The sequence below is a fragment of the Oxyura jamaicensis genome, chromosome 3 (genome assembly GCF_011077185.1).
Source record: "Oxyura jamaicensis isolate SHBP4307 breed ruddy duck chromosome 3, BPBGC_Ojam_1.0, whole genome shotgun sequence".
Classification (NCBI taxonomy): Eukaryota; Metazoa; Chordata; class Aves; order Anseriformes; family Anatidae; genus Oxyura; species Oxyura jamaicensis.
Window position 1 is genome coordinate 22933420 of NC_048895.1, and position 27585 is coordinate 22961004.

Genomic DNA, 27585 nt, shown 5'->3' on the forward strand with positions numbered 1-27585 from the left:
CAAGCTCCTCATTTTGAAGAAAACACATTTGCACTGAGAAGTTATGAGAACCTTCTTCGATGCAAAATATGGATTTTCTTTAAAAAACTCAAATATTGGGAAAACAGTAAGGACTGAGGAAGATAATATAATGAAATTCTGAGAAACTGAAAGACTTTATATGAAGCTGAAGTTATGATAATGTTTTTCTAGTACTGCAATTGTTAGATCTGTTCATTTGCAGTTCTGTATCAGTTTACTTCATTAAATATTCATTATACAAGTCGTGCTTACTGAAGCTTTGTTAGTTTTGTTCCTCTTATTGCTTCTTCCAAGCACACAGCAAAAACCGTTACTCTTTCTATATACGGACTGTCAAGCTTCTGCTTTCAAAGGTAATTTCTTTCTGGATCTTTCCAGTTATTGTTAGTACTAGTTAGGTGATCTCCACTGTCCCATGACAGGGACAAATACGTATTTAAAGCAATTAAAACAGACATCATATTTATAACAGTTTGCTAAAGGGCAAAACCAAATACACATAATATCTGTTAGGCTCTCCCTCTAATTCTATGGTAGCTCACTCTGCCTTCAGCACACAGGCTGTACTCTCTACAACAGAGTATCTACCTCAGAATAAGAGTCCTAAGGAGACTCTAGATAGATTTAGTTAATTGCTGGAACCTCACCCTTTCTAGAATCATGAATTGAAAGTTTCAGTGATTTTGAGTACTTATGTAACACAGTATTATAATGGGAAATAGAATAACTGGTGAGTACGGATGTTGACATTTTAAAGAGCTAATATCTATGCAACTTACTCATGAAGAGTTTTCTAAATTGGTGCATTATGGCATATATATACTTTTGTAAATACTCTGTGTATGTGTATTAGATTTGTATTTGTACAGTGTAAGTAAGGCCTAACAAACAGAACGGAATGTCCACAGAAAAATAACAAAACTTTGAGAGACATGAACATATTGACACTATTTTTAGATGAAAAGGTAAGACCTGTAATTAAAGCCTGATCTTTGCCTAAGAAAACATCTGTTTTCTTCACTGTGTAATTAGTAAAATTAATGAATTCCAATCCATCCACACAAATGATTTTTTTTTAAGCCCCTGGAATCAATCACTTCAAAACCCAAGATGCTTTCAGTTATACAAATTTACCAGTAAGTGATACTGTAGATCAAGTTCAAATTATGGATGTCATTTTTTCATAGTCATATTTGAAACATTTCCTAACCCTCTCCCTCTGTTCTGCCAACACTGACATTTATATTACAAACAAAACAGATATGCGCATTAAGAAATTTGATGCGTCTACATACTACATCAAGCTTCTCATACATAATTCTTGACAGAAAAGTGACTAAAAGATCACATTACTTAACTGGATCAGAGCAGGAAATATGCTTATTGGTAGATTTTTTTTTAAAATTAAGGCTATCATTCTCTGACACATTTTATTATATACAGAGCAGGAAACTGCTGAACAGTGAACACAATTTCACAATGCAGATTAGTAGATCAATCATTAGTGAAAGTGGTGAAAGTTTTCTTTTAAAATATTTTCTTCTTTAAAAACCACAAACAACAAAAACATTATTTTAAGAACGTGAAAAGGCAGATTATCATGCTTTAAGAGGTCAGTACTGGATATTAGATAAACTATATATAGTGCTTTAGTTATTTACAGTCTTGCTGCTATAAAGAGACAACAGAAAGAGACTTCTGTCATACTCTGGTCATAGCTGGATTTTAATTCAAATAAGCAATTCTGATTGTCTGCACTAAAAGTCTTCAGCTAAAACCTATGTTCATTTGCTATAATTCTTTCAATCTTCCTCTTTGAATCAGGGAGATGTGCAGGAGAAAGCCAGGGAACAATCTTGTAAGTACTTGTTTTATGAATCTGGCCCTCACTCAAGAAGTTGCAGTGGAAAGTCTTTTAATCACCTTCTGATCAGAATTTACTGGATTGTATGTAAGTTCAAGGGTATTAAAATGTGCAAAGGAGACCGTGAAAAAATGGCTAGGTTATAGATTTTAACTTCTTAACTAGAAAATTGACTCAAAATAGATTTTCTAATTTACAATGAATCAAAAGAAAAAACATTAGACCATAGCAAAAGTGGCACAAATGTATCAAAAAGCAAATGAATAAACATTTGAAAAGATTTATTATAAGAAATTGTAATAAATTTTGGAAAGATGAATTGATTTTAGTTAAAAGGTATAACTGACAATTTATTGGGCGGGAAGATGCATTATTTTCCAATTGTTATCCACCTACAGTAAAACTGATTTGTGTCCTATTGTATTTTATGGAAAAGGAGAGAGCAACTTTCAGTGATTTAGATTAAATGTATTAATCATAACCAGGCACTGTGAACTATATATCTACTATTAAAGAAGATTTTTGACATCTAATTCTGTAGCAATATTTTGGCTCTGTACCACTCTTCCTAAATCCAATTCCTGCTACAGTTGGCAGATTTCTCCCTTTTAATTTTATGGGGCTTAAAGTAGCATTTAACCACCCAAGCGGTAAATAATGCAGGATTAGAAATATTTAGTGTTTTGTTTCCCTTTGAAGAGTACTAATCCATCAACCTCCAAATATTTTAAAAACATTTTCCACATTCTATTAACGTTAATACAAAATTCAGTAAAAACACCCTATGCAAATGAAGCTAAATTTGTTTTCCTACAACAGAAATCACATTAGAGCTTAAAGAAAATATGCATATACATCACTAATATAAGGGAATTAATTTAATAAAGATATCAGTTTGTATACAAAGAAAGCTTTAATAAACCCTTTTTCAATTTTAAAGTATTATTATTTGAGATGTGCCTATTACATAGTTTATTCACATTCTGGCAAAATATAGGAAAGTATTGTTCTCTTGAACACGGGATAACAATATATTTTAAAATATTTATGCAAAACTTAACACTGAATTGCTAGGTTTTCAGAAAATTTAGTTTTAATGTAGTCATTTTTTATCTTTTACTTAAGCGCTATGTTTTAGTGCACAGGAAAGCTGCCTTATTGTAACTTTCACAGGCAATGTTCTTAAAGTTGGTCTAGGTACTGTAAATTGTTCTAAATTGCCTTAGACCTATGTCAAGGATTAGATCCCAGATTTAAAAAGAAAAAAAGACAGGAGTATGAGAAGAAAATCTCAATCACCATACACGTCCTTTCTTTTACAAAAAGTGCAGTAGCATAGAATAAACAAGCAAAAAGATTTCTTCTCTCCAGTTTTACTCCATTCTATACAGAATAAAAACAAAAACAAATTACTGTAGCTATTTGTTTACGTCTTTGTAGGTCTTTTAGAGTTACGCAATGCAACAGGAGGAGGTCAAGGGAAGAAGAAAAATGGGGAATGCTTTTTCCTAATGCTCTTAAAGTTGATTTTATGAGCATTTTAAAAATACACATCTAAAACAAGACAGTTGCAACAGTTTGGTCATCAGCTGGAAGTAAAAAAATGCCTAAATAGACAATTTTCAGTTCTCAGAACTGAGGATAAGTTTCTTCCTTAACCTTTAAAACTACTAAAAAACTACTAAAAAACTACTAAAACTACTTTAAAACTCTGCATGAGTGTTAAGTCAACTTTGAGAAACAACAGAAAACGTAAGTTATTTTCATAATTAGGCATAGAGGTTTTAAAAACACCTGACAGATGAGGGACAGCTAATACACAGAAAAGGATATATAAACAACTAAAATCATATAATCAGAAGCAACTCTGCAATTTTCTGAATCAAAGTGCAAGGGGCTGAGTAAAACTTTTTTGAGCAGTTATCAAACTGTTGCACTGAAAGGGCTCATGTGGTTGGTTATGAGGGTCTAAAAAGGACTCTCACTTCACTTGGAAACAAACAAAAAAAACAAACAACAAATACTGTGTCCTAAGTGAAGGGACAGTAACTAAAAGGCAAGGACCAGTAATTAGTTGAACTGCTCCAATTCATTTGGATGTTTTGGTGTCAGCAAACCTTTTTTATTGTCCTGTTTATATACCTGTTGTCTTGGTTTTGTTTTATATATGTACATAGATTATATGTTGTCCTGTCCAATATATCACATGTAATTCAGTAATAGAGCAAATGGTTTAAGTACATACAAAACAGTAAGACCATATATATAGACAGACCGATATATATATATATATTTTGAAAAGATTGAAAAATATCATGAGACCACTAAATGCAGGCACTTCATATTTGTCTGTAACTCACCTCAAAACCTGAGGCATTATTAATTGACTGATTACCTTCACAAAATGGCCCTTCCATTCCAGGATTGCTTATAACCATTCATATAAAATTGGCATCACAGTCTGTGATATTGAATAAACGTATTTAAGCATTTATTTTTGCAACTCATTCTAGTTGAGGATTTCAGAAAAACATCCTAAACAAATAATACTGCTCTGTAAAGAAAAGAATCTGTTCTGCTTTCAGTTAAAAGTTTCCTTGCCGTAAATACTACAGGACACTTACTGAAAATACCACAAGGTATCAACTATCAGCAGTCAGTCATGAGAAATTCAGGGAACTCTCTTCCCTCCTCGAAACCATGCTCAAATAAGTATGTTTGATTATTTTTATTTTTATTTCAAGTAGTAGTATGCATGGTTTGATGACACCAAGCTGCTTATAGCTTTTCATTAGACAATTCTAAGTGACACAAAAAACTCTGCAGGTTAAAACAAACATAGGTTGCAAGGCGGACTATTAAACTATTCAGATTTAATAAAGGCTAGATGGAATTCACAGTGCTTTTCATCACTGACAACTATAGTGACAAAACTGATCTTCTAATTCTGGTACACTATCTTGAATGATCACACAATATTTAACTGTGCCTTGAGTACAGTACCACTTTGAGGAATACTAACCTACTATGAAATGTGGTACAGACACAATTACGATTCTTTTGATGGGTAATTATACAAAGTAATTACTGAAGTCACTAAGAAGCACTTACTCTTCCATCAGGCGCTCACCATGGCAGGTAGAACAAATTATATCAACCTTGTGTCAGTATATGTGAAAGCTTTAGCAAAGCTAAAGCACTTATATTAATTTGTGGAAAAAATATAATCTCTTGTTATGTGAAATACATGGCAGGTGTAAGAACAGTAAGCAGTTCTCCAATACATATTACATATATGAAGTTAATAACATTGTAGATAAGTTGACATTATCCCCCATTTTTGTAACCTACATTGTTTATAATGGAGCTTTGAAATCTGCCAGCTGCTTTTTAATTTTGCTTTCTTAAAAAACAAAGCTATTTCAACATGATCAAGTTCTGAAGTTTAGAAGACTGCTATTTGACTCATTCTTCAGGAACAGCGTAGCATTTTAGCCAACATTGACTGAACACTGCAAGAGTGAAAGGCGGGGTCTAACCTGCCGTTACGGCTGCACCTCCTCTACTAACAGCCTCAATTTTACCTCCATCTGAAAACTCCTTTCTGCAGGGATCACATGAATGCAAGAAGCCACCAGCTCCACAAGAAAGTTTGTCCTTCTGTTCTATGTCATGAAACTAAGATACTAAGTTAACTAAAGTGAAGATTAAAAGAGCATGCCTTATTCACTACATTTTCCATAAGCAGATATGAATTTAAAACAGTTACAAAATGAGGAGAAATCATAATATTAAAAAAATAAAAGGAAAAGTGGAACAAGAAATGCTTCAAAGAAGAGTTAAAAATATTTTTGCTGTCAAGAAACATAACAAAAAATCCATTTTAAAAAATAAGCAAAGGCTCCTACTCACTTAAAAGTTAATTCTTTCACAGCTTTAGCAGCATAAAGTTTCAAATGTCATCTGCATAAACAGGCCTAATATTCCTGACGTTGACTGAGAGAGTCTGGAATCCGACAAGAGTTTAGCTTTCTTACCAGATTGTTTTGATATCCTGCTATAAGATAGTACCTAATATCATCCATATCATCACCTAGGATCACTCACTCTTCTACAGAGTTTGAAGTAGAGACTATTGCTCCAAATGGCAGAAGTTACTATTTGAAGAAAATAAGTGAAGTCTCACAGCTAAGTTATTTTATTCACTTAACTGAAACTGAATTGTTTTATCTGACTGCATGTCACGTTCAGTGTGAAATAATTGTCCGTAAGACCAAACCAAATTTAAACTTGAGAAGTGGTGTTTTTCCCAAGAGTTGCAGCAAAGCATCCATGAAGAGGCTTCTGACTGACCCTGTAAAAACAACGCTCATCTTGCTCCTTAAGGGAACATTCCTTTAGATCTGTAACAGGGTTACTTTTCTGGTATCACTTCACTCAATTTCCAAAATTCTTTGACAAGAAAAAAATGCCCGAACACATTTGGCTTTTTCTTCAGTTGGAAAAAAAAACTTAGAAATCAATTTTCTTATTTTGAGAGCAGTTAAGAAAAGAACATGAGCTCTCTCTACTTCTCTTCATTTTTATTTTTATTATTTTTTATTTTTTTATAAAAAGAGAAGCTCTTATCTTGAAACTTTTGAAAAAGTCGCAGCATTTGACAGATACTCCAGACACTAGACCTTTGGATAACGGGTCTCTAGAATGTAGGTTTCTTTCCTTGCACTTTTTGAATAATTGCAACTACGTATAGTCAAGTTCAATACTATAGTACAACTGTGCTAAAAATAAATAAAATAAAATCCTACAAATACAAGATTTTAAAAAGGTTTTCTTCAATACCATGAAAATCAAAACCCATGACACAGATAAAAGTAATGGATGGAAAAATAGGCAGAGCTGAGAGAAAGCATCGTTGTTATTGGTCATGTTTTTTGCATTTTAACCCAGTGAAATCACTTCCCAGGTATTAGCCCAGATAGAGAATCAAGGGTGGAAAAGAAAACATGTAAGAGACCTTAGACAGAACTCTACATCATCTCTCCCTATCCTGGGCAAGGAACTGTATTTAGAACCACGTCATGTGCAACTGCAGAATTCAACCAAACACAACCAAATTTCATGCAATATACATTGTTAAAAGAGTTTGCTAAATGCTGGTATGATTTGAAAGTACTGGTATCATGTTTCTGACTAGAATTATTAAATTACCACTAGACACATGACAGAGGCAGGCGCAGGCATGATCAAAACCATAGTCAGAAGTTTTTCCATTTATTTTCCAATAATGTTGTTAGAAATGATGCTATCACAAAGCAAAGCAACAGAGACATGAAATGTCAGCCATTATAATCATATGCCAAAATATATCCCTTACAAAGTATTTAATTTATGGATTCCATTAAAAAAAAGGCACCTTTCTTCAGTAAGTAGATTGAACAATACAAAGTATAGAAGCACTTGTGATGATTATCTTCATTTCCTTGTTCTGCTTTTTCCTACCTTCTCTATGACAACTCATTCAACATGCATGTCAGATTATGCAAGGATTTCCACAGTATTTGCATTGCATTTGCATGCTTGGTTTTTACTTCTCTCGTTTGACCAGTGTTATACAATTACTTTAAAAAGTGTTTTGACTCAAAGGCAATAAACTGATGATAGAAAGGCCCAAGAGTTTGTTTAAGTTATACAACTAATCAATGAAATGCAGAAAGAGTATTTGGACAAACTGCTTCTCAGATGTGGCTACTTCAAATTAAAGTTCACTGACTGGTCAGCAAAAAGCAGCATTTTTCCCCTTACTCTTAGTTCCCATTGTTTCTACAATTTGGGGTGAGAAAATGACCTAAAGCTGGTAGTTTCCTTAGTATATAGCAAGTAAAAATCATATCCTTAGCCTGATGTTTCTCTTACACTAAGACACCTAAGCAATTTTTCCTAGAGGCTGATGATCAAGATATTATCATAGCTATATATTTTGCATTCTCTCAACCAGTAATCTCTTCAAGACTTCACTAGCTGCTATACTCACGAACCTTCAACTAAATCTTTCCAAAAAAAGTTTTAGACACACGCGGACTGTTTGCAAAGGGCTATGTATATGCTCACATTTCCCAGATACAAATAACACTTCCTTAGACTGAATATATTATATATGTGCTTTAGGAAATATATCCTGGCAGGAAATTCCATTTTCTATTGTGTCTCCCTTAAAAGTCTCTGTATAAGCAGTGATACAGATATCAGACTCCTTCCTCTTAAAAATGAAAGATACAAGTCACACCACAACTCTGTTCAATGAGTTGAGCCTACCGTGTTCTTTTCTCAGGATATTAATCTTTCTAAAAGCATTCTTGCTCGCCTTCACTGTTACCATCTAAGAGCAGTAATTACTTCTTGTTCTGTGTTATCAGATATCACAAGTATTAAACGACTTTTTGTTGCTGAAGTATCTAAAAAATATTTTCTTTAAGAAGCAATCACTAACATAAGTAGATGAGCTCTGGCCTATACAGCCATGTTTGCAAAGACAGATGCAGCAGATGTGCCCACAAACATAGCCATTACGAAGGTCAGAAAACTCTGTATTTGAAGAGCCAACTGCACATCTGCACTATATATGCACTCCTGGCTAAACATAGTGGTTTAGGTGCATTCACATGTCAACTTTGTTTCATAACACTACGTAAAAGATCTATTTAATATCTGGAGGCAACTGAATTTTCAGTCTTCAGTAGATCAGCTTGCATATTTGTTACAAAGGGAAATATGATACCATCTTTATATATGAGAGATCATGACTGGAAGACAAAATGGGCTCCTAAGGACGATCCAGGAAGTTCAGCAGAAAATAAATATTATTTTTTTTTATTATATATACACATTCACAGTATATCTTCATCAACTGAAACTTAATCACCTTTTTACAATTTAGAGGAAAAGGCATTTTTAGGGTAGTTAAGCCATGTATCATCAGTACCATGAAGCTAACCTATCAGTTATAATAGCTCCTATAAAATACCAGAGTGAAATTGCAATAAGCCTAGAAAATGGGCTACAAATCCCAGATATGCTCAAGCAAGCACTGAACCAAAAATAAAAATAGGTGGATAGGAAACCAAGAACTAGATAGTATTCATCTAATTCACGACCACTAACAGCAGAGATCACAGGCCAAGGTTTTAAGGCACCTTATTCAGCTCCCTCTTCAAAATTAGTTAAATTTCTAACAGTTCATTTTTATTCTCTGCACATACAGTAGTTCTTTCATTTCTCAGAAGCACCTTATTTTGTTCAACTGAAGACATAGAAACATTTAATATTCTTAAATAGAGAACATCGATGCCACAGTATTTATCACTGTGTAATAAACATAACCCAGCATAAAAGAGTTTTCCAGAAGTCTTCCTTGTTTTCCCAATACTATTCTGGTAAGAACAGAATAGACTGCACTACAATGAATATCTGTTAGCATTTTAAATTAGATATCAACTCTCTCTTCTCCCTCCTCCAAAGAAAAAAAAAAAAAACAAAAACTTAAAAACTCATTAGAATCTTACTTTAGAGAAATGCTATGGGAAAATGCATTGACTTAGATTATATATAAAAGTGAAGACAGATGGATTTTTTCCTTCACTTATAAAGTACTATTCCTAGAGCTGGAGAAACTAAAAAAACAAACAACTCTCATGTGTAGTCATAGCCTTAGAACAGTCTCAGTCCAAAGGATTTTGTGAGGTCTGTTACAGGTGTATCACTAACTGGCTTTATGGCTTTTGTATATCCCTCTCCCTTAGTCAACCAACAATATTTGTCAATCAAACGAAAGAAAATAAGGACAAATTTTCAAAGCAGACCTTGGAAAGGGAAAGAATAAAAACCCAAAGAATAACCCATCCTAGAATACTTTCAGTATTAGATAAACTTGAAATAACTTTGGTTTGATTTTCTTTTCAAGAGGGGAGAAACATTTTCATACACATGATATATACTGAAAATGTTGTTAATTAAAAGAAAACCAAAGATCCATTCCCTTCATGAAGTGCAAATTAAGTAATGAGGAACAATCTCAGACTGTTTCTGCCATTCAAGTACTCAGACATATTCCATAGCAGCAGTGACACTGTAGTCTTACCTTTCGATGTATAACACTAGGAAACAGGCATGAGGAATATTCCTTTATAAACAAAAAAGCAACAATAGCTCATACAAGCTTATAATAATGATTGGACCTACCAATGCATTCTGGTTTCCTGAAGCCTTTTTAATGTTTCTTGCTGGCATTCCATGAAGATGACTAAATCTACTCTGGAAACCTACAAATTAGAAGGAAGGTTTGCTTAAAGAATATTTCCTATACACCATACAACCAAGAAAATTTATCATTACATAGCAATCTATTAATCTAACTTCAGTTAAACAATAATATCTTCATAAAAAAAATCCCATAGAAACAAAGAACACACAATGGGAAGTATGTGAGAAAAGCTAAGCTGTTATGAAAATGAAGTCTCTCTGTAGATGCCATCTTGGTTCTATGCACAGCTGCCTACATAAGCAGAACATACCAAACTACAGTAGGAAAATGATTTTGCATCACTTACAAATGTATTAGTACCATAATGCACGTTCACCACATTTAATCCTGAGATCAAGATCACAGAAAAAAATTGCAAGCATCCAGAAAATAAGTAAGTCTCACAAGAATTTAATTCATTCAGTCTGCAGAGAAATAATTTAAAGTTGATTTGACCATTGCTTACATAAAAGAATGTGAAAGGAGATCCTTGTGCAAGAGGTACAAAAAAAATCTGTGGCAACAAGCTGAGGTCTGACAACTTCAGTCTTGAAACAAGAGTGGATACCTAGCTGTAAAAGCAATCAAATGCTGAAACAACTTACCATTGGACACACTGGATCCACAGTTGTTTAAAATATTTTAAAGTAAATATCGGATAATTTTCTAAGTAACAACCCCAATCCTTGCACTGAATGAACCCTTACCTCTTCTCTACAAACAATAAAACCTGACCATTAAAGCAAAGCAGATGGCCACGCAAGTCTTTCAAGCCTCAGCATCTCTGAATTTATAGTCTGTTCCTGGCTTCTGTGACGTTTAAAACTCTACATAAAGGTTTGCTTTAAATAATGCTTAATTCTTCTCAATGCAAACATCAAGACAATAAATAAAATACTAGGCTATAAAAATAAGCCAAGTTTTACACCTTCTGACTTCTCTAATCATTGACAGTTTCTGACTATTTCTGCCTATTGATATTTCAAAAATGAAAATTTAAGAAAAATTGGTAATTCCAAAATCTTTTCAACATCCAGCATATTCTGTATAACCCACAGACACCTTACTACTGTACCCAAGTGATTACACTGTTTGCGTATGATTGATTGTTACTTACCTCTCCTTCCTGAATGGGACATAAGGGGGAAAGTACCCGTTAAGATACTTTCAAAGACTGGATCAGGCAATTCTCTCTCCAGTTCTGTAGAGTCTTCTTGTTCCCACCAAGGAATGACCCCCGTAATTCCACATGCTCCACCAGATTCATTTTCATGAAACCAATCACTCTGCTCATCATCACCTGTGTGAGGACAGCACCCCCCAGTTCCCCCAGAGAGGGAGGAGCAGAGAAGATAAAAGTCAGATGTTACCATCAATAAACAATGACAAGACAATTATTTCTTTTGCTTTATATCTGTACAACAATTACTTGTATATAGCAGTTCTACTTGGAAAACATTTCTCAATAGCATGACAAGTGTTGCCATCAATGAAAACACATAAAATGTAATGTTTTAAAACCAATTTACAATAGTGAAAAAAAAACAATAATAAACTAGTTAATTCTTCGGCAATAACTGCAGGGAAATCCATTTAAGTTACTCCACTTTACATATTAACACAAAACAAGTCTTATTTTCCAGCAGGAAATTAAAAGGTATAAAACTGTGAAACTAGTTCTTTGCAGTTGATAATGGTATATAATTAGCTTAATTTCATGATTTGTATGGCTAGTAAGAGGGGAAAACAATCATGAACAGATGTGACTAAATGAAGTTAATCTGATTAAGTTCATTTAGAAATAAGTTTTGAAAAAGTTCATTTTAAATGAAAACTGACAGTATCACGTGATTGAGAATTACGCTGCATTATACTACAAAGCTAGTCATTTTACTAACATTTATAGATGTAGTATTTAAATACATGGCAAAGGTGAAAGACAAGACTGAAAATCTGATCTTGAACATATTTCATATAAAAAACACCAGCAATTAAAATAAATTGCTGTTTGTTTTTAAACATGTTCTTTTAAACAAAACAGGTAGTCAATAGAATATCAGAAAGCAGCCTCATGAGACTTGGCAAGTGTCCTTTCTTACACTCAAAAATTAGATTTCAAAGGGTGTGCTCTCTTTTTTAAATCTTCTTCGAAGTATCCAAATCATGACTCACTATTTCTGCATATAAACCTTTTGTTTTTCAATTTTAACTACACAGGACTAAGCAAGAGAGAAATGCAAGATTTTAGACAACAATTACAAGAACAAAAAGCATTTGTGCAAAATTTCATTGCCACTCCAGCCCAAAATGAAAAAATACAGATAACGAGAACCCAAGCCAAAATCTGAGAAAAATAAAATTCAGCACACTTCTTCCAAATAAGTTGTGGCATGGAAAAGAATACTTTCCAAGCGCAAGAAACAATGCATGCAAGTATCTGTCAGGACGAGTACTTCAAGAAACATAGATTAATTAAGTCACATTTCACCTGCAGTTATCGAGAAAGGATCTTTTCATCTTTAACGATACTACTAACAGCAAAATTAGCAGAAGTTAGAGAACATGAACTTTTAGATGAAGGAAGGGAAGACAGGTAGAAAGAGATTCATAGGTCCAAACAGCAGTTAAGCATGTTGGCATTTCAGGCACAATTCAGATTATTCACTGTATTTATTTTACTCCCCAATTATAGCTATGACATTTCACAAAGGCATTCACCATTAATTCTATCCTTGTTTCATTAGTCTCGCATGGTTTCTTTAGAGGATGTCTAAGTGTACCGAGTGGCAGGGGAAAAAAAAAATCAAAAAAAAAATCACACCTTTTAGTTAATTCCAAACCACAGATCAATCTAAGTTTGAACTTATTTGTTTAGGATTTTCCAAATGTTTGTGTAAACAAATTTTGTTTGAATATTTTGTTGTATGAAGTGAGCTCTAGATACCTGAACTAATAAGAAATACTACCAGGAACTGGAAGTTAAGTCTTGTTAGCCATAATTCATCTAGGAAACTATGGACAGAATTTTGAAACGGGGTTTCACAATTGGCTCGAGTACAGAAGTCTGTAAGAGTTAGACAAAACCATCTTGGAAGAAATAGCTAGAATTTAAGACTGGTTTGGTGGACTGCAAGATAAGGCAAATAGGTACTGTTTCCACTAGCCACTTCGCTACAGTTCACGGGAGGGGACATGATGAGACATGGGATGTTTCCTCCTTGTGCATCAAGAATATTAGTATGTCAAGCAACAATCAGTTATGACATCTCACTTGTTTTGCTATTACATGGTTTCCTAAGCACTCCAATTACTGCCGAAGACAGAATACAGAGCTTTGGATCTGCACCCTGTAGGATTTTCCCACAACAGCAGAATCTGGGTATACCTGTTTTTTAAGCGTATTTGTTCATTTAAAACCACTCTGAATCCTTTGTCTATTTTCAATCAGATTATCACCTTGAGATGAGCATAAGCCTATTACTGCTATTCTTATCCAGGTGAGAACACCCATGGCCATTTTATTTACCAGCTGCTCAACCCTAAAAAGGTCCCATTTTAAAAAGGAGTCAGGGAAGACAGTGTGTTTAAATCAGTTCCACACCTCAGACAATATAATGCAGGGGCCTCCTTGCTTAAGAGTTGGGTAACCAAATACTTGAATTCTATTTTACTTTATTTGTAATACTTCAATCCAAACAATCATTTTTGACTTCAAAATGTTTCCAAAGATTCACAGCACTGTCCTTTCCTCTTAGGGCTGCTGAACACTACCACTATTCAGTCCAAGACTGCATGAAATCATCATATTTTTTCCACCTATAGTAATGACAAAAACCATTTCTAGATCTCCAGAAACCTATCTCCGAGCCCATGCATTCTCCAATCCACTTATTTAAAATAAAACAATCTTGCTTGTGGATAGTACTAATACTTCAAGGATTTACTCTGTTACAACAGTTGTGTCTCAATTACAACAACAACAAAAAAAGAATCAATTAGAATCAATTTCAGACTTAGAAGTGTCTACTTAATTGTAAAAATATCAAGGCACTTCAGTTCCCGGCTTTTTTATTTATTTATTTATATTTTTTAAAGCTTCCCCTCTGCACAATTACTCTTTCTCTACTCTGCATTGTGTTGCTGGGCCTACATAATTATCTAACTGCCATCCGTTTATATTACATTGTAAGGCATCCCCTATAAGAAACTTAGAAAATTATTGCTATAGGCTTCTCTTCATGGTTTCTTTAGGGACACTGACCCCATTTGCATCACCAGTATCAGAATAGCAAGTTATGCTTCAGAATCTGATTTTAGCTTAACCAAATACTTTTCACTGCACACAAATAGTTTCCCACTTTTCCAGATTTATTTCGAAATGACCAGACTACCCTTTATAGCAGTCACATACAGGGTACATGTGCTTGCCTGTAACAACCACAACCTGCTTTGAGGGGCTGCTGTGAAACGTTTGGCACCATAGTCCTAAAAACACCACTTGATCCTGTGCTGCTCCATTATCCACCAACTCGTGCACAGCGAGCAATAGCCCATGAGCTGTGAAATACCCCATGAGGAGAGTCTCGTTTCCACAACCCTGCAAATTATACTGCTGTCTAGGTAAAAATAAACAAAGCCACTGCTAATGACTGTAATAACAATATGGAGACATAACAACCAGGAGATTCACTACAACACAGACAAGGAGTTTGGCATAAAGTTTCAGGAAAGCATAAGGTTAACTCACCCACCCACGGAGGGTACCATCCACACCACATTTTGTTTGTGCTCTACAGAGCTACCTCAGCGAAAGCGGTAGTGAGACAATTCAAATCAAGTAGTTGGTTCTTCTGATTCAAGCTTGAAAACTTCACACGAAGGCCTCTCCACACCCTTTCTGACCAATTTAACATATTTATTATCATTGTATGATATTATTTAATACCATACTATTAATAGGAGGCTCAGTGTGAGTCAGGAGTGTGCCCTAGCAGCCATGTGGGCAAACCACAGTTTTGGATGCATTAGATACAGCATAGAAAGCTGGTAAAGGGGGTGATCCTTCCACTAGAGTTAGTGCTGATGCAGCCTCACCTTAAATATTGCATGCAGTTCTGGGCTCCACAATATAAAAAGGAAGTTAAAATCCCTGAAAGCATCCAGAGGGAAGGCAACAAAGCTGGTAAGAGGGCTAGAAGGCATGTCCTGTGAGGAGAGACTGAGGACACTTGGGTTGTCTAGTCTGGAGAAAAGAAGGCCAAAAGGCAATCTAATTGCTGTCAACAACTTCCTGAGCAGGGAAATCAGAGAAGGAACCTGTGGATGCATGAGAATGGCTCCAGGGGAGGTTCAGACTCGACATTAGGAAAAAAACATTTACTGTTAGGGTGGTCAAACACCAGAGTATGCTTCCTAGATATGGAGTTGATGCCCATGCCTGTCAGTGTTTAAGAAGCATTTTGCTAATGACCTCAATAATATGCTTTAATTTTTGGACTCGATCTTTGAATGTCCCTTCCAGTCAAACTATTCTATACCCTGCTCTTGAATAAAGCAAGTGTGTAGTTCTGCATTTAATAAATTGGAGATATCCTAGGACCTCAGCTTTGTATTTACCTCTACTATTGTGAACCACTGGCAATATTTAGTATTTCAATTATTCTGTTCACAAACAACTTCATGTTGTTTCTTCTGCACCTGCAGAGATTATAAACAAATTAGCTACAACAGTTTAAAACTGCTGTGACTGCATATAGTGTTGCACATTTCATCTCTCTTATTATTGGGATCACCACTGGCACCTGCAGCTACTGAGATGCTATGTAAGGCATCACTCCCATATGTTGATGAGTACTGGATTATTTTAAAGGACACAGTAACAAATATGTTTTATCATAAAATAACAGAAGAGCCAGATTTAAAAGCTTAACCACATCCACAATGCAAATCCAACATCCTCTGTCCTCCAATTTTAACTATTTAACATTATTAATGTAATTTTGTTTCTAGCTTCCTGAGATCTTAAAGCACATTTTTAGTGCTGCACATCATGATTTAATAGGCTTGAAAGTTGACACCCATTCCCCCCAAAAAAGCAGTATCAACAATTAGTATTGCAATAATGTCAGATTTGTTCGCGTTATGTTGAAAGCTCAACTTGTAAAGTGCTTTGAAACTGCAGGTAATCCTATTATCTAAGCCTATAATTAATGTTGCATGATATGTTGCAATAAAAGGTTAGGACTTCCATTTCTTTACCAAAACTCCTTGCAAAATTTCCTACACTGGACATAGCATTATTGTTAGTTTTTAATATTGCAAAAAGAAGCCATTTATAAAGATGCTATTAGAAATAAAGAGTAAGAAAAAAAGGGAAATGGCAAGAATTTCTGATAAAGTTTCAGCCACTGTTCATTTTTTTTGATCGCTTTGTTAGCAAGCTCTCCCACCTCCATAATTTGGCTCATAGGCTTTATATTTGCACAGGATTTTGTTTTTTGCTAACCATACTAAATCTCACCCCAGTGTTGGCCAGTTTACAAACCTGTGAAAACATATAAATTTATAAGTTTTCGCTTCAGGTTTGGTAATAGTTCAGCCGCTATCTTCTTCGGTGACTACCTGCTGAGTAATTCTATTTTTTTAAATAATAGTAGTGAACATCAATCAAAATATATCTTGATTATCCCACTATTACGCCCAATTACATCTACACTTGGTGTTCTTGAATCAAAGTTTTAAAAGTTTATATTCTTCTGAGAGTCTGTGAACAGAGTACAGTTCATATGGTGGAAAGTAAACAAAAAATTTTGGAAAGTATTAGAAGTTGCAAGGTCAGTCACTCCTGAGTTCAGAACTGAGTATTGAATTATTTAACTCTCTGGCCAACTGCTCAGAAATTGCTGCCTTAGATCACTTTCTTTTCTAGAAAGTCTGTCCCATAGGATTAATTTAGGAATTAATTAGGATTTTATAAAGAGTATTTGTCTGCAATAAATGAGATATGCAGGTTCTTAACCTCAGAGAGGCAAAATTAACAAACGTTGCCCTGGAGAACAGGATCCTCTTATCCTCTGCTACCCAAATTTCTGAATGATGGCAGGCACATCATTTAAACCAAGTATTTCTCAAGGCAGCATTAATCAGTCTCTGGTTCTCCACTTGACTTAGCAGAAACCTGAAGTCAGAAGTGCAGAAAATTTGAACTACAAATGATGTAAAGATGCTGATGTTCTGAACATATATCCTGGAAGAGGGACACTGTGAAGACAGGTCTAACACTTTCTTCCTGATGTTATCACAAATTGAATCAAGATTCAAAAATCAGACAAACACAAAGAAGAATTCCAGCTGTAAAGAACCAACACTGAAAAAAAGCAACACCATACCTGAGAAAAAACTATTGTTCACTGATCTTCCTTTTCTCCTCCCACAAAACATAAGAAAAACAGAAAGCAACTTACATTTTCAATAATATTATTCAAAGATTCAAATAATGTAATTCACTATCTAAGGACAAAATATTGATACAAGTATATTCAAAGGGTACTTCAAAAGTAAGTAATTATGAAGTGTGGTAAGTCACCTTACATACAAATGTAGCAGAGAAACGCATCAAGAACCACAAATCAAAAGAGAAATTCATACAGGGAAGTAAAAGGAGATCTTCTGGAAGTAACTCATTTTGAAAATTTTCTCTGAAGTTAGGAGATTGCTCTAAACATTCAAAGACAGCTTAAATTGTTTAGATAAGCTATATGTTAAAACAGGTAAAAACAGAATGAGAGGTACAGTCTGCATAGCACACGTTTTTGTTTGCCTTGGACAAATGAGCAAGGAAAACATCTCTGTTCTACAGTATAAATAATTATCTCACTACCTCAATGTTAGAAGAGAAAAAACAGAAGAGATTAAGAAAGAACATCCCTTTAACCTAGATCACTCCTGTGGAATAGGCCAGGTTTCATTTTCTTGCACAGACTTGTGAAATAGTCTTTGGTAAACTGCGTAAGAAAATAGTTTACATTACCATCAACTTAGAATTGACAATGGAAAAGCAAGTCTTAATTACCTGAGAGACTATTTTTGCCTCATTTTTGTATACTCTCAAAGACAGCAGGTTCCTATTCTGTGAGATGGGTACTATAATGGTAGCATAATGCAGGTAAATGAGTCGCACTTAATTTAAGACTGCAATAAATATTGAACTTAAAACAAGAAGTCTTATACCTCCACTCTCAATAGCTTTATCACAAAAAGATATGAGAAGATCATGCATACTAAAGGAAAAATTTTAATCTTTAATTTAAAGTGAAATAAATATAAGTTTTTCATAGGGGAGAGACTTAAACAGGGTGCATCTTCTGATCTCAGTCTTAGACTGCTAAAAAATGCTTAGCAAATGCCATCTCTGGATGAAAATAAACCATAAAATCCTGCTAGGGAAAATAAACACAGAAAAGAGCCAAGAAAATAGCTTGAAAGTCTTGTCAGAAAACCAGAGCAACTGAAGAATTAAATATTAGTAATATTAGTATAGGTAACTTGAACATCTCCAAAAGATTTTTGTAAGTTTAGTATATTACAGAGACTGTTTCTCAAGACAGTGTTTTGATTAAGTCATGGATTCAGGACACCCACACATAACATTTCAAAAACCCTGAAAGAAAGCTATATTTCAGCTCATTAAAATAGTAATAACAACTGAAATAGTAATTAACCTACGAAATAACTTGTAACGCTTACAGAATTTCAACTGTGGTTTGAGGAGGGGTAGAGAAGGGTAAGATTGTTTCAATACCTTGTCTTCCCTCATCATTGGTAAACAAACCAGCATCACTGCTGCTCAGACTGCTGGATTCACTGTAATAAGAGAAAGAAAGAAACAGATCAAAAGAACAATTGATCTTTCAGTCATAAAATTTTAAGGAGACAAGGCTGTGCTCAGATGGAACTTAAGCACAACAAAGATCGGAAAGAAAATAGGATATTTTTTTTTAATCAAACTGCAAATATCCTAGTTCCATTAACTACAAAGCATATTATTTTTGGCACATAAAACCACAGGAATCTAATGGTACCCTGACAGTAAGCCAGATGTGAATGCAACGAGGTGCTGACACAATTGATGCATTTTATTATCTGCTTCCATCAAATGCTCACTGCTCCTTTCTTATGGTGTGCAATTCAGCTTGATCCTGGAACACCACTGCTCAATAAAATAGGAGAAGTCTCAATCAAAAGCAGTCTAAGGCTTCCTTCAGCACATGAAGTATAGGAGCCTGAAAAAAAAATCATATTACCTTTCCAAATATCATTTGCAAATATTCAGGAAAAGACACTGCTTTAGGATTCACAACATGCTGCTTGGGAAGAAAGAATAAAGTTTTCAACAATGATAGCCAATTAAATGAAAATAAAGGTCACCCTGAAGAAAGTAGGTATGTTCGATGGTCACAGCACCAACGAAAAATGCAAGATACTTTACTTTTCTGTGATTTCTGTCAGGGCTTTAAAATCAGAATGCCTGTATGCAACATGCACATACTGCTCTCTAAAACAAATACCAATAGTTGAAGTTTTTTGGACTTTGCTGTATACATATTAAAAACAATATTCCATGTATCTCTAGAATTAAAATATTCCATTGTCTTTTAATAACAGATAACTATTTGGTGAGTTTCACATGAAAGGATTTTTTTGTAAACCATCTTTACTTTCCTATGAAGAGAGCAGTTCTGTTATGAAGTAATCTCATCACATTTTACATACGGTGAAATGTAGAACAATTTGAAAAAAAAATCAGTTCACCATACACATTCAAATACAAGCTACCTACGACTTTTCGTACTAGCTGCATACGTAAACAGAAGTTGAGGTCTGTTCACATTTCTCCACTTACCCATATTAAAATATACATGCAGACTGACATTCAATTTCAGCTTAATTAAGCTTTTCACACATTTAGACTAGTTTTAATTTTTTTCTAAATAACTAGCACGCTTAAGAAAACTATTTTCTTTTAAATGTTAATCCCAAAAATGAGCCTCAATATTTTTGAGTTGCAAAGATTAATTAGGTAAAATTGGTCTAATTTGTGTTTAATTAAAACTACATTATTTGGTTTCATACCTTCCTCTGGGAGGCATTCCAACATGATCTGAAATGGTATAGTATCAGGATCCAACAAGCACTGTAGTGCTTTGTGTTTTTTTTTCCTCTTTTTTTTTTTCCCAGCTTGAAAATGAAGTTTTCTTAATCTTTGCTGTATCTTTTGCTTACATGTATTCTTACTGTATAAACAGTACTTATCCATACTTCTTTTACACAAAATACACAAAGTAAGAACAGAGACTTAAGCACTTAACTTGTGCAACTGCCCTAAGCAGAAGAAAGATGACAGGAATTACAAGCACTGAGAATGGAACCATCTTTCATGAGGGAGACCACGACTTGAATCTCCTGATGCTGCAAGGCCTAGAAACTTCTCTCTAGCAAGCATCCCACCCTCACTTTAATTACAACACACATGGCTTTACTTTCCTTACATTTTATTTTGCACAATTTTACACATTTCTTAAAAAAATACCTCCCTCCCCACCCCCCCCAACTTTTCATAGGTTCTTCCTGTCCATTTATTAAAAATTGTACTTAAAACAAAAGCCTGGAAAACCTTCATCCCTAGACTTTCCACTACTTCTCTCACCAAGATTTCCTATTTGAGAACAGACTTTTTTTAAAAAATAAAACATTTGAGTTGTGCCATAATTGTCATGGAAGGACTAACTGGTTCATGAAAACAACCACTTGAAGCTTTCAAAATTATTCTTATTTTCCTTTGTTAAAAAAAGAAAAACTATAACACTGACATATCCCACAGCAGCCAGCATTCATTCCGCTTCAGCCACAGTCAAATAAGACAGGAGCCACACCTGAGCCAACTGCTACATTGCAATCATGTCACTGAATAAATTCCAAATTGCTGCAATAAACATATTAATATCTAAGTAAATGAAAGCTGTTATGATGGATGTTATTTACAATCTTAATAGAATTCTAACACTGTACTTTGCTAATTCATCTGCTTTGTAAAGAGAATTCTCCCCAAAAGACTTCTAGGAAAAAAGAAAAATGCTACAGATCCCATTTAACTATAAAACAGCAAACAAAAACTTGGAAGGAACACCTTTGCTACTGAAAAAGTTTTTACAGCTTTTTGCACAATTGTAGGAACACATAAATTTTTTGATTAGTAGTCATAATTACCAGCAAAGTGTCGCTTAATCTGTGGCCTTGTTTCCCATTCAGTCCTGTCCCCAGGAACTGAGCAGCCTCCCTACACGCAGGAACTGGCAGGATGCTGGGGGGAGGGGGAGGGGGGTGCATCACTTGCATGAAAGGACTGAGTTCAACTGCTCTCATTTTCAAAAGCAGCAATTGAGATTTCATCACTATTTAGTCACTTAAAAAGCAAACAAGTGCCAAATTTTGTAGGCTTTAAATCATCATCCAGAACTCCACACATTGCCAAATTTGTCTGAACTTGGCCAAGGAGTTCAGCATTAAGGATAAGGGAGAATGGGAAAGGGACAGGCTCTGATCACGGATCTTATTTCCAGTGCTCAAAACCAAGTGCACAGGAATTCATCTTTGGAATCATATAAATGCCAACATTTTACGAGCTTCAAGACTGAGCCCTGAATTAAAAAAAAAAAAAAGGAAGCATAGGAAGCATTAACAAAAAGCCTTTTAAAAATAAAAATGTAACCAGAAAATGGACACAAGATAAATTATGGAACAGTTCCTACCTCCAAGGAAACTTTCTTTTCATACCTGCTCATGGCAGAGGAGTTAGAACTAGAGGATCTTTAAAGTTCCTTCCAACCCAAGCCTCTCTATGACTCTAATTATCTGTCTTTAATTACCAAATCTGGGGGGAGGCCAATTCCCACTATTAAAGGAGGAAGTTTTCTAAAGGCTCCCTGACAAGTCACACCCTTGACTTAAACACTGAAGTGAGAAGTCTGAAATTGAACTTGCTGCCCTGAAATACTGCTTCTGTTCTACTAATTAAGACATTAGGAATAATCTTTAAGAGTCAAGATTCACACTGCTCTTTCAACTGCATATTGTCTGCAGGTGAGGGACAAAACCAGCATGTAATTAAAAAAGACGTGGAAGAACGTTTCTGACAATAATTCGAGTTAGTCACTTATCAATAGTGCTGTCATTGCAGCAACCAATCTGTCTGCTCAACAGTTTATAGATAAAGTGCCTACGAAAATTAAAACCAAAGACAGTAGTACTGTCAAGCAAGTGACCGAAGTTGTGTGTTTTAATAGGAGTCTTTCTTGTTGACAGTTCTGCATTCAGAACCAGACACATGGGATAAACATAATCAGGCTTACCAGGCCCTGCAGGTAAAGTCCCTGGTGTATGGTGGAAAAATGACTTACACCTTACTGTGTTGTCAAAATAGTACTTTCGAAACAATTACCATTGTAGTATGCCTGCTGTCTGGAATGGATGGATGAGGTGTACTGCCAAAGGGTCATCATTCCCCCATTTTTCTAATGGCAAGCTCAGGTGTTTCTGAACTGTAAATTGGTTTTTGCATTTCATAAATGATGTATATCCTTAGCAACCTGCAGACTTTTCATGCCCATGACACAAAGGAACATACTGTCTAAATGGCAAATCTAAACACTGACAACCTTTCTGATGAATAGAGATAACAATCAAAGCATCAATGTCTAGAAATTAGAAAATCTAAATTATTGTCTGTAAGAATGTCTGAGAACTGTCACCAGTTGAAATACCCAGAAAAATAACGTATTAATCATCTGTGCATTCTGTCATTCTTAACCTTGAAACAATTAGAATGCATTATTACTTTGTTATTCCTCTGCTACATGACTATTTTATGCTGAATTCCTTTAACCTGATCAACTTGGCTCGGTATATTAAAAATAGTAGATTTATGATCAAAAAACCTGAACAACTCTATGAGTAACTTTTTAAAACAGATACTGTTGATGCTAGCACTTTAAAATTAAATAAAAAAAAACACATATTTCCAGCATTAACAATAGTAACATAAGCAAACAAATATTATGTAAAGTTTCTTTAAAAAAGGAAGAGGAAAAAATAACCTGTCGCTCATGTTTTCATCTGAGCCCTTTTGCTCCTCATAGTCCATTTTGTCCTTATTTGCTTGGTTCACTTCTTCATTTTCTATTACTACTCCTTCATCCAAGACTTCTGGTCCTTGTCGAACTGCAGCTACTTTTCTTTTTTTCACTTTGCTCTTGGAAAACTCTTGATGTTGGTACGATTTGTTGTCATTGTCCATTTCTTGATCTCTGTTATCCTGCTGTTGAGTTATTGTCAGTGCATTAGAAACTTCTGATGGCAGATCTATTGCCATCCTTTTCACCTTTCTTCTCCTACGCAAAGTTCTGTTTCCTAAACTGTCCACCGCCAAATCTGATTCATGCCATAGAGGTCTTTTGCCTCTAATGTTATTTAAGTTTGAGGAAGGCCTACGTTTAGCAACCAATAACTGGTCATCCGAGTCACTGTGGTCTTTCTTATTAGCATGATTCTCCCTGTAATCTTTGCTTGATTCTTCTAAACTGGAATCCGAACCTTCACTTAAACAGTGACCAGTCTCCCAAGGATGATGGGTGGTAAATGAACGTCTTTTTCGTCCCCTCCTTTTTCTTGCCTGTCGCTTTAGAAGACAAGACACACTTCGAGAATGATCTCCAGTATCAGCAAAACCTCCTCTGGCTTGTTCTGAACTTTCTTCCAGTGCTGAGACTAGATCATGAACCAGCTCCTCCATAGTCTTACTGAAATGCCTGTATTTTCCAAGAGAAAAAGAAAACACACAAAGAAACCAACAAATGAATCTGAAAAACGTCAAATAAAATTTTATCTGCCAAAATAATTTTAGTCACTTTAGGCAATGTAGACTTAATACCCATCTTAGAACATCATTTTATTTCTGATGAGATCCAAAACCTTGCCAGCTGGTCCTACACTACTTGCAACACACTAGTACACCTTTTAAAAGTTACCATCCCGATTTTCTGTCTTGGATAAAAGAGCATCTTTTTTCCCCTATTTATTGTTGACCTTGCTATTACTGTTTGGCTTTAATTCATCTCACCACATTTTCGTCATTTTCAGGGATTCCACATTGCAAGAACACCCACTCTAACTGTAGGCAGGGAGCACGTATTAAAATTATGAATGGGAAATTGAATATGTAATATTACTCCTTGGTAGCATATTAGCAAATTCTGTTTAAAAGTTGTCATTGGGATAAAATCTTTAAAGGATAATTGTCTCTTGATGCTACCTAGATGACAAAATGAATATAGTAATTCTTGGATAATAGATAACTTTTAAAATAGTAAATCCATCTTTCCAAATGGCTAACACCTATTTCATTTTTTTTAATATTGATTCAGTTGAGCGATATTGAAAGAATATCTTGCTACAAGTAATTGTAAAGTATCAAATGCAAAGTTTCCTACCACATCTAGTCACCACCATCAATAGAATCACACACCTGTGTAAGGAAAAAAAATCCTTAACCACACACACTGTCTGATGGATACCTTAACCTTTTAAATGTTTCACTCCTCCCTCCTCAAATTTCATTTAGTGTGCCTAACTCAGTGTGCTTCAGTAAATTCACTCATACTTTACAAGAACATAACTACTAAAAGAGAACATCAATAGACTGCTGAACTCTAATCCTTCTCTGCAGGCAGTGACCCTGCTCTGTAAACACTGTGATCAGATTCTCCCATCAAAGCATCAAAAGACCATTTTTGCCTAGGTAAAGCCAAGAGAAACATTCATGCTCTTAACTACATTATGCCGAGTGATAAATACAGAGGACTGCCTCTAAATTATACAAAGGATGTTTAAAAACTAGATTCTTCATTTTACAACACAACTTACTATTAGTTATTATAACTACTAATTGTTAATAAGTAGTCTTCTGTTCATAGAAGCAGAGTTGTAGGTGTGGAGAAATTCTGCGTACATAGCGCACAGGTTCCCCCTCTCATTCACCACAAGCTCCAGTGTTAAAGATGCCTAGCTGGTGACAATCATGAACGCAAAGCACACAACTGTTAAATATTAATGAAGGAACTGATGAGCACTTTAAGAATAAACCCAAGCTGAAAAACTCATGAAAACTCTTACCTAAAGACATGATATATTCTTCTTTTAAATATTTTTCACAAATACTCACACATTCCAATTAAGAGATTACCAAAAGCACAGAGTGCTACAAACTCAAGCTCATCTCAAATTCCTGAAACTAGAGTGTCACTTGCATTCATTTCGCATAACTTTTTCTAACTGCTGAAATCTCTAGTCCCACTACTCCCTCTTAACCTAACATTTTCACTGGCTCTTCTGCTCTGGTACAGCAGAAACTTTGTATTATCTTGTAATGAGTGAAAACGGCTCTGGAAGAATACTACAAGTTTCCTTAAGCAATTTGGTTCCCAAGCATCAAAACCTCCCAGTCACACAAAAAAGACTTCTCAGAAGCAAGAGAAAGAACAGAACAGGAAAAGTGTTTCAAACAGAGCAATGATTATCTGAAAATTCAGAGAGAGAAAAGAAAGCCAGTTAGTCTAGGATTCAATTTTATAGACGTATGCCATTACAATGATTTAAAGCTAATCTTGCTTTTACTTCCGAAGTTTTTATTATCACAGGGCGGTGGGCATTTTTGTTTTGGCTTTTGAAGTAGGAACTTTAATCACTGGTAAAGGCAAGTCCGTGTATATTTGTACAAGCTTTTCTATTTACCTACATAGATGAACTGGCCCACATTTCTCAGCAACTACAACCACTACCAGGAGGGCACTAGCCCCTCTAGCCTTACTGTTAAACACCCCATGAAGACAGACATCCTTTCAGGTGCAGATATCAGAAAAGATGCTCTTCTGGTTTAGAGGGCTTTCTAATCCTTCTGAGTTAATATAAAGGAGCATAAGACTCAGATGAGTTCCAGTAGATCTATTTGGGTTAGCATGAGCCATCAGTTCCCCCAGTTCCCGGACCAGCCCTTCTGCTGCAGGCTTTCATATCTAGAGAAGAACTGTTAGAAGCCAAACTGCAGCAACAACTGAACTAGTAGGCTTAAGTATACTTTCGGCTCTCTAAAAGAACAGGTTTCTGCTACCATACCAAAATACTAACTGGAACGTATACATTCTTGCAGCCCATTCCGCTGCTTCCCCTGCAGCACAAAGTAAAATGGGGATACTAATGTCTTACACCACAGTTTATGATTAATTCATTCAATTCAGCATCCCTAATTCATATGGATAACTATCACTAAAATCAATGTAGCTCCTACAGTGGGCGTATCAATTTACTTCAGATAATGCCATAAGTATGCTGGTAAAGTTGCTTTAGTTCTATGGAATGCTTCAAGATCAAACAGAATATATCCACTTTGGATTTATATATCTGATATAACCTTGCCTTGAATTCTCCAATAAATACTATCAATACAGATGGAGTCAGATCAAAAGATGAAACTCAAGAGGAGTGAACACTATTAAGTGTTTTAGAAGTAAAGGGACAGCACGATTCTTAAAAGGCCCCAAGCAGTAAAGTATTTAGTTTCCATTAAATTACACCTTTGAATCTTAAGCATTTCTGCAGTTTATCATTTCTATTGAATATCACAGCTCTTCACTGATCTCAAAGCTGCAACATATAAACCAAGATCTGTACAGGGCAGTGATCTTGTTTGTCCTACAAACTACAGCCACGGTCTTGTGCATAATACAGCTGTAACCTAACTGTATTACATCTTGGATAAATCAGACAATATCACAATTACTTTAGCATGGACGATTATGAGAATTACTCGATCAATTTGGGACCCTAGAAGATCCCTAGTAATAGATGGAGACAACAACACACTGTTCTTCAGCCTCTAAACCACACTGCACCTTCAACATGCCAGTGGCTCACATTAAAACTTCACTTCTCCATAAAGCCCAGGAAATCTCTTTTGATTAATTTTATTGGAGCTCTCATTTGTCATGCTATAAATGAAGCAAAAATGGCTTCAATGACCAGATAGAAGAGTTAAACTGAAGCCCGTTTCCAAAATTCAGGACCATGCGTCTATTACTGCACTATTTGTCAGACAAGTCCAGTTTTGCTGCTTTCTGCCCTGATCACAACCAGCTGTCAAGGTTGTATTCCAAACCTGTGGCACATATTTCAATCGTCATTGCTTACTGTAACAGAAATATTTGTGTGTTTGAAATAGGTTGAAAAATAGCTGTGATAATGGAAGTCAGACAAAAAATATTAAAGACATAACCAGTATCAACTGCATTCACTA

The 27585-nt window shown here is 35.0% G+C and overlaps 1 protein-coding gene across 3 annotated transcripts in view; it reads right to left on the reverse strand.

Annotated features, from left to right (window-relative positions):
• Positions 1–27585, reverse strand: part of GPATCH2 (G-patch domain containing 2) — a 116406-nt gene that overhangs the window by 83771 nt on the left and 5050 nt on the right. For 2 of the 3 annotated variants that reach the window (XM_035320844.1, XM_035320845.1), the window contains exons 2-5: positions 23336–24046; positions 18985–19046; positions 11302–11484; positions 10124–10203 (exon numbers count right to left, since the gene is read on the reverse strand). In XM_035320844.1, coding sequence (XP_035176735.1) covers positions 10124–10203; positions 11302–11484; positions 18985–19046; positions 23336–24046 — 1036 coding nt within the window. Of the gene's footprint in view, positions 1–6688; positions 6878–10123; positions 10204–11301; positions 11485–18984; positions 19047–23335; positions 24047–27585 lie in introns of those variants that run through there. The other variant, XM_035320846.1, reaches the window with a different exon arrangement.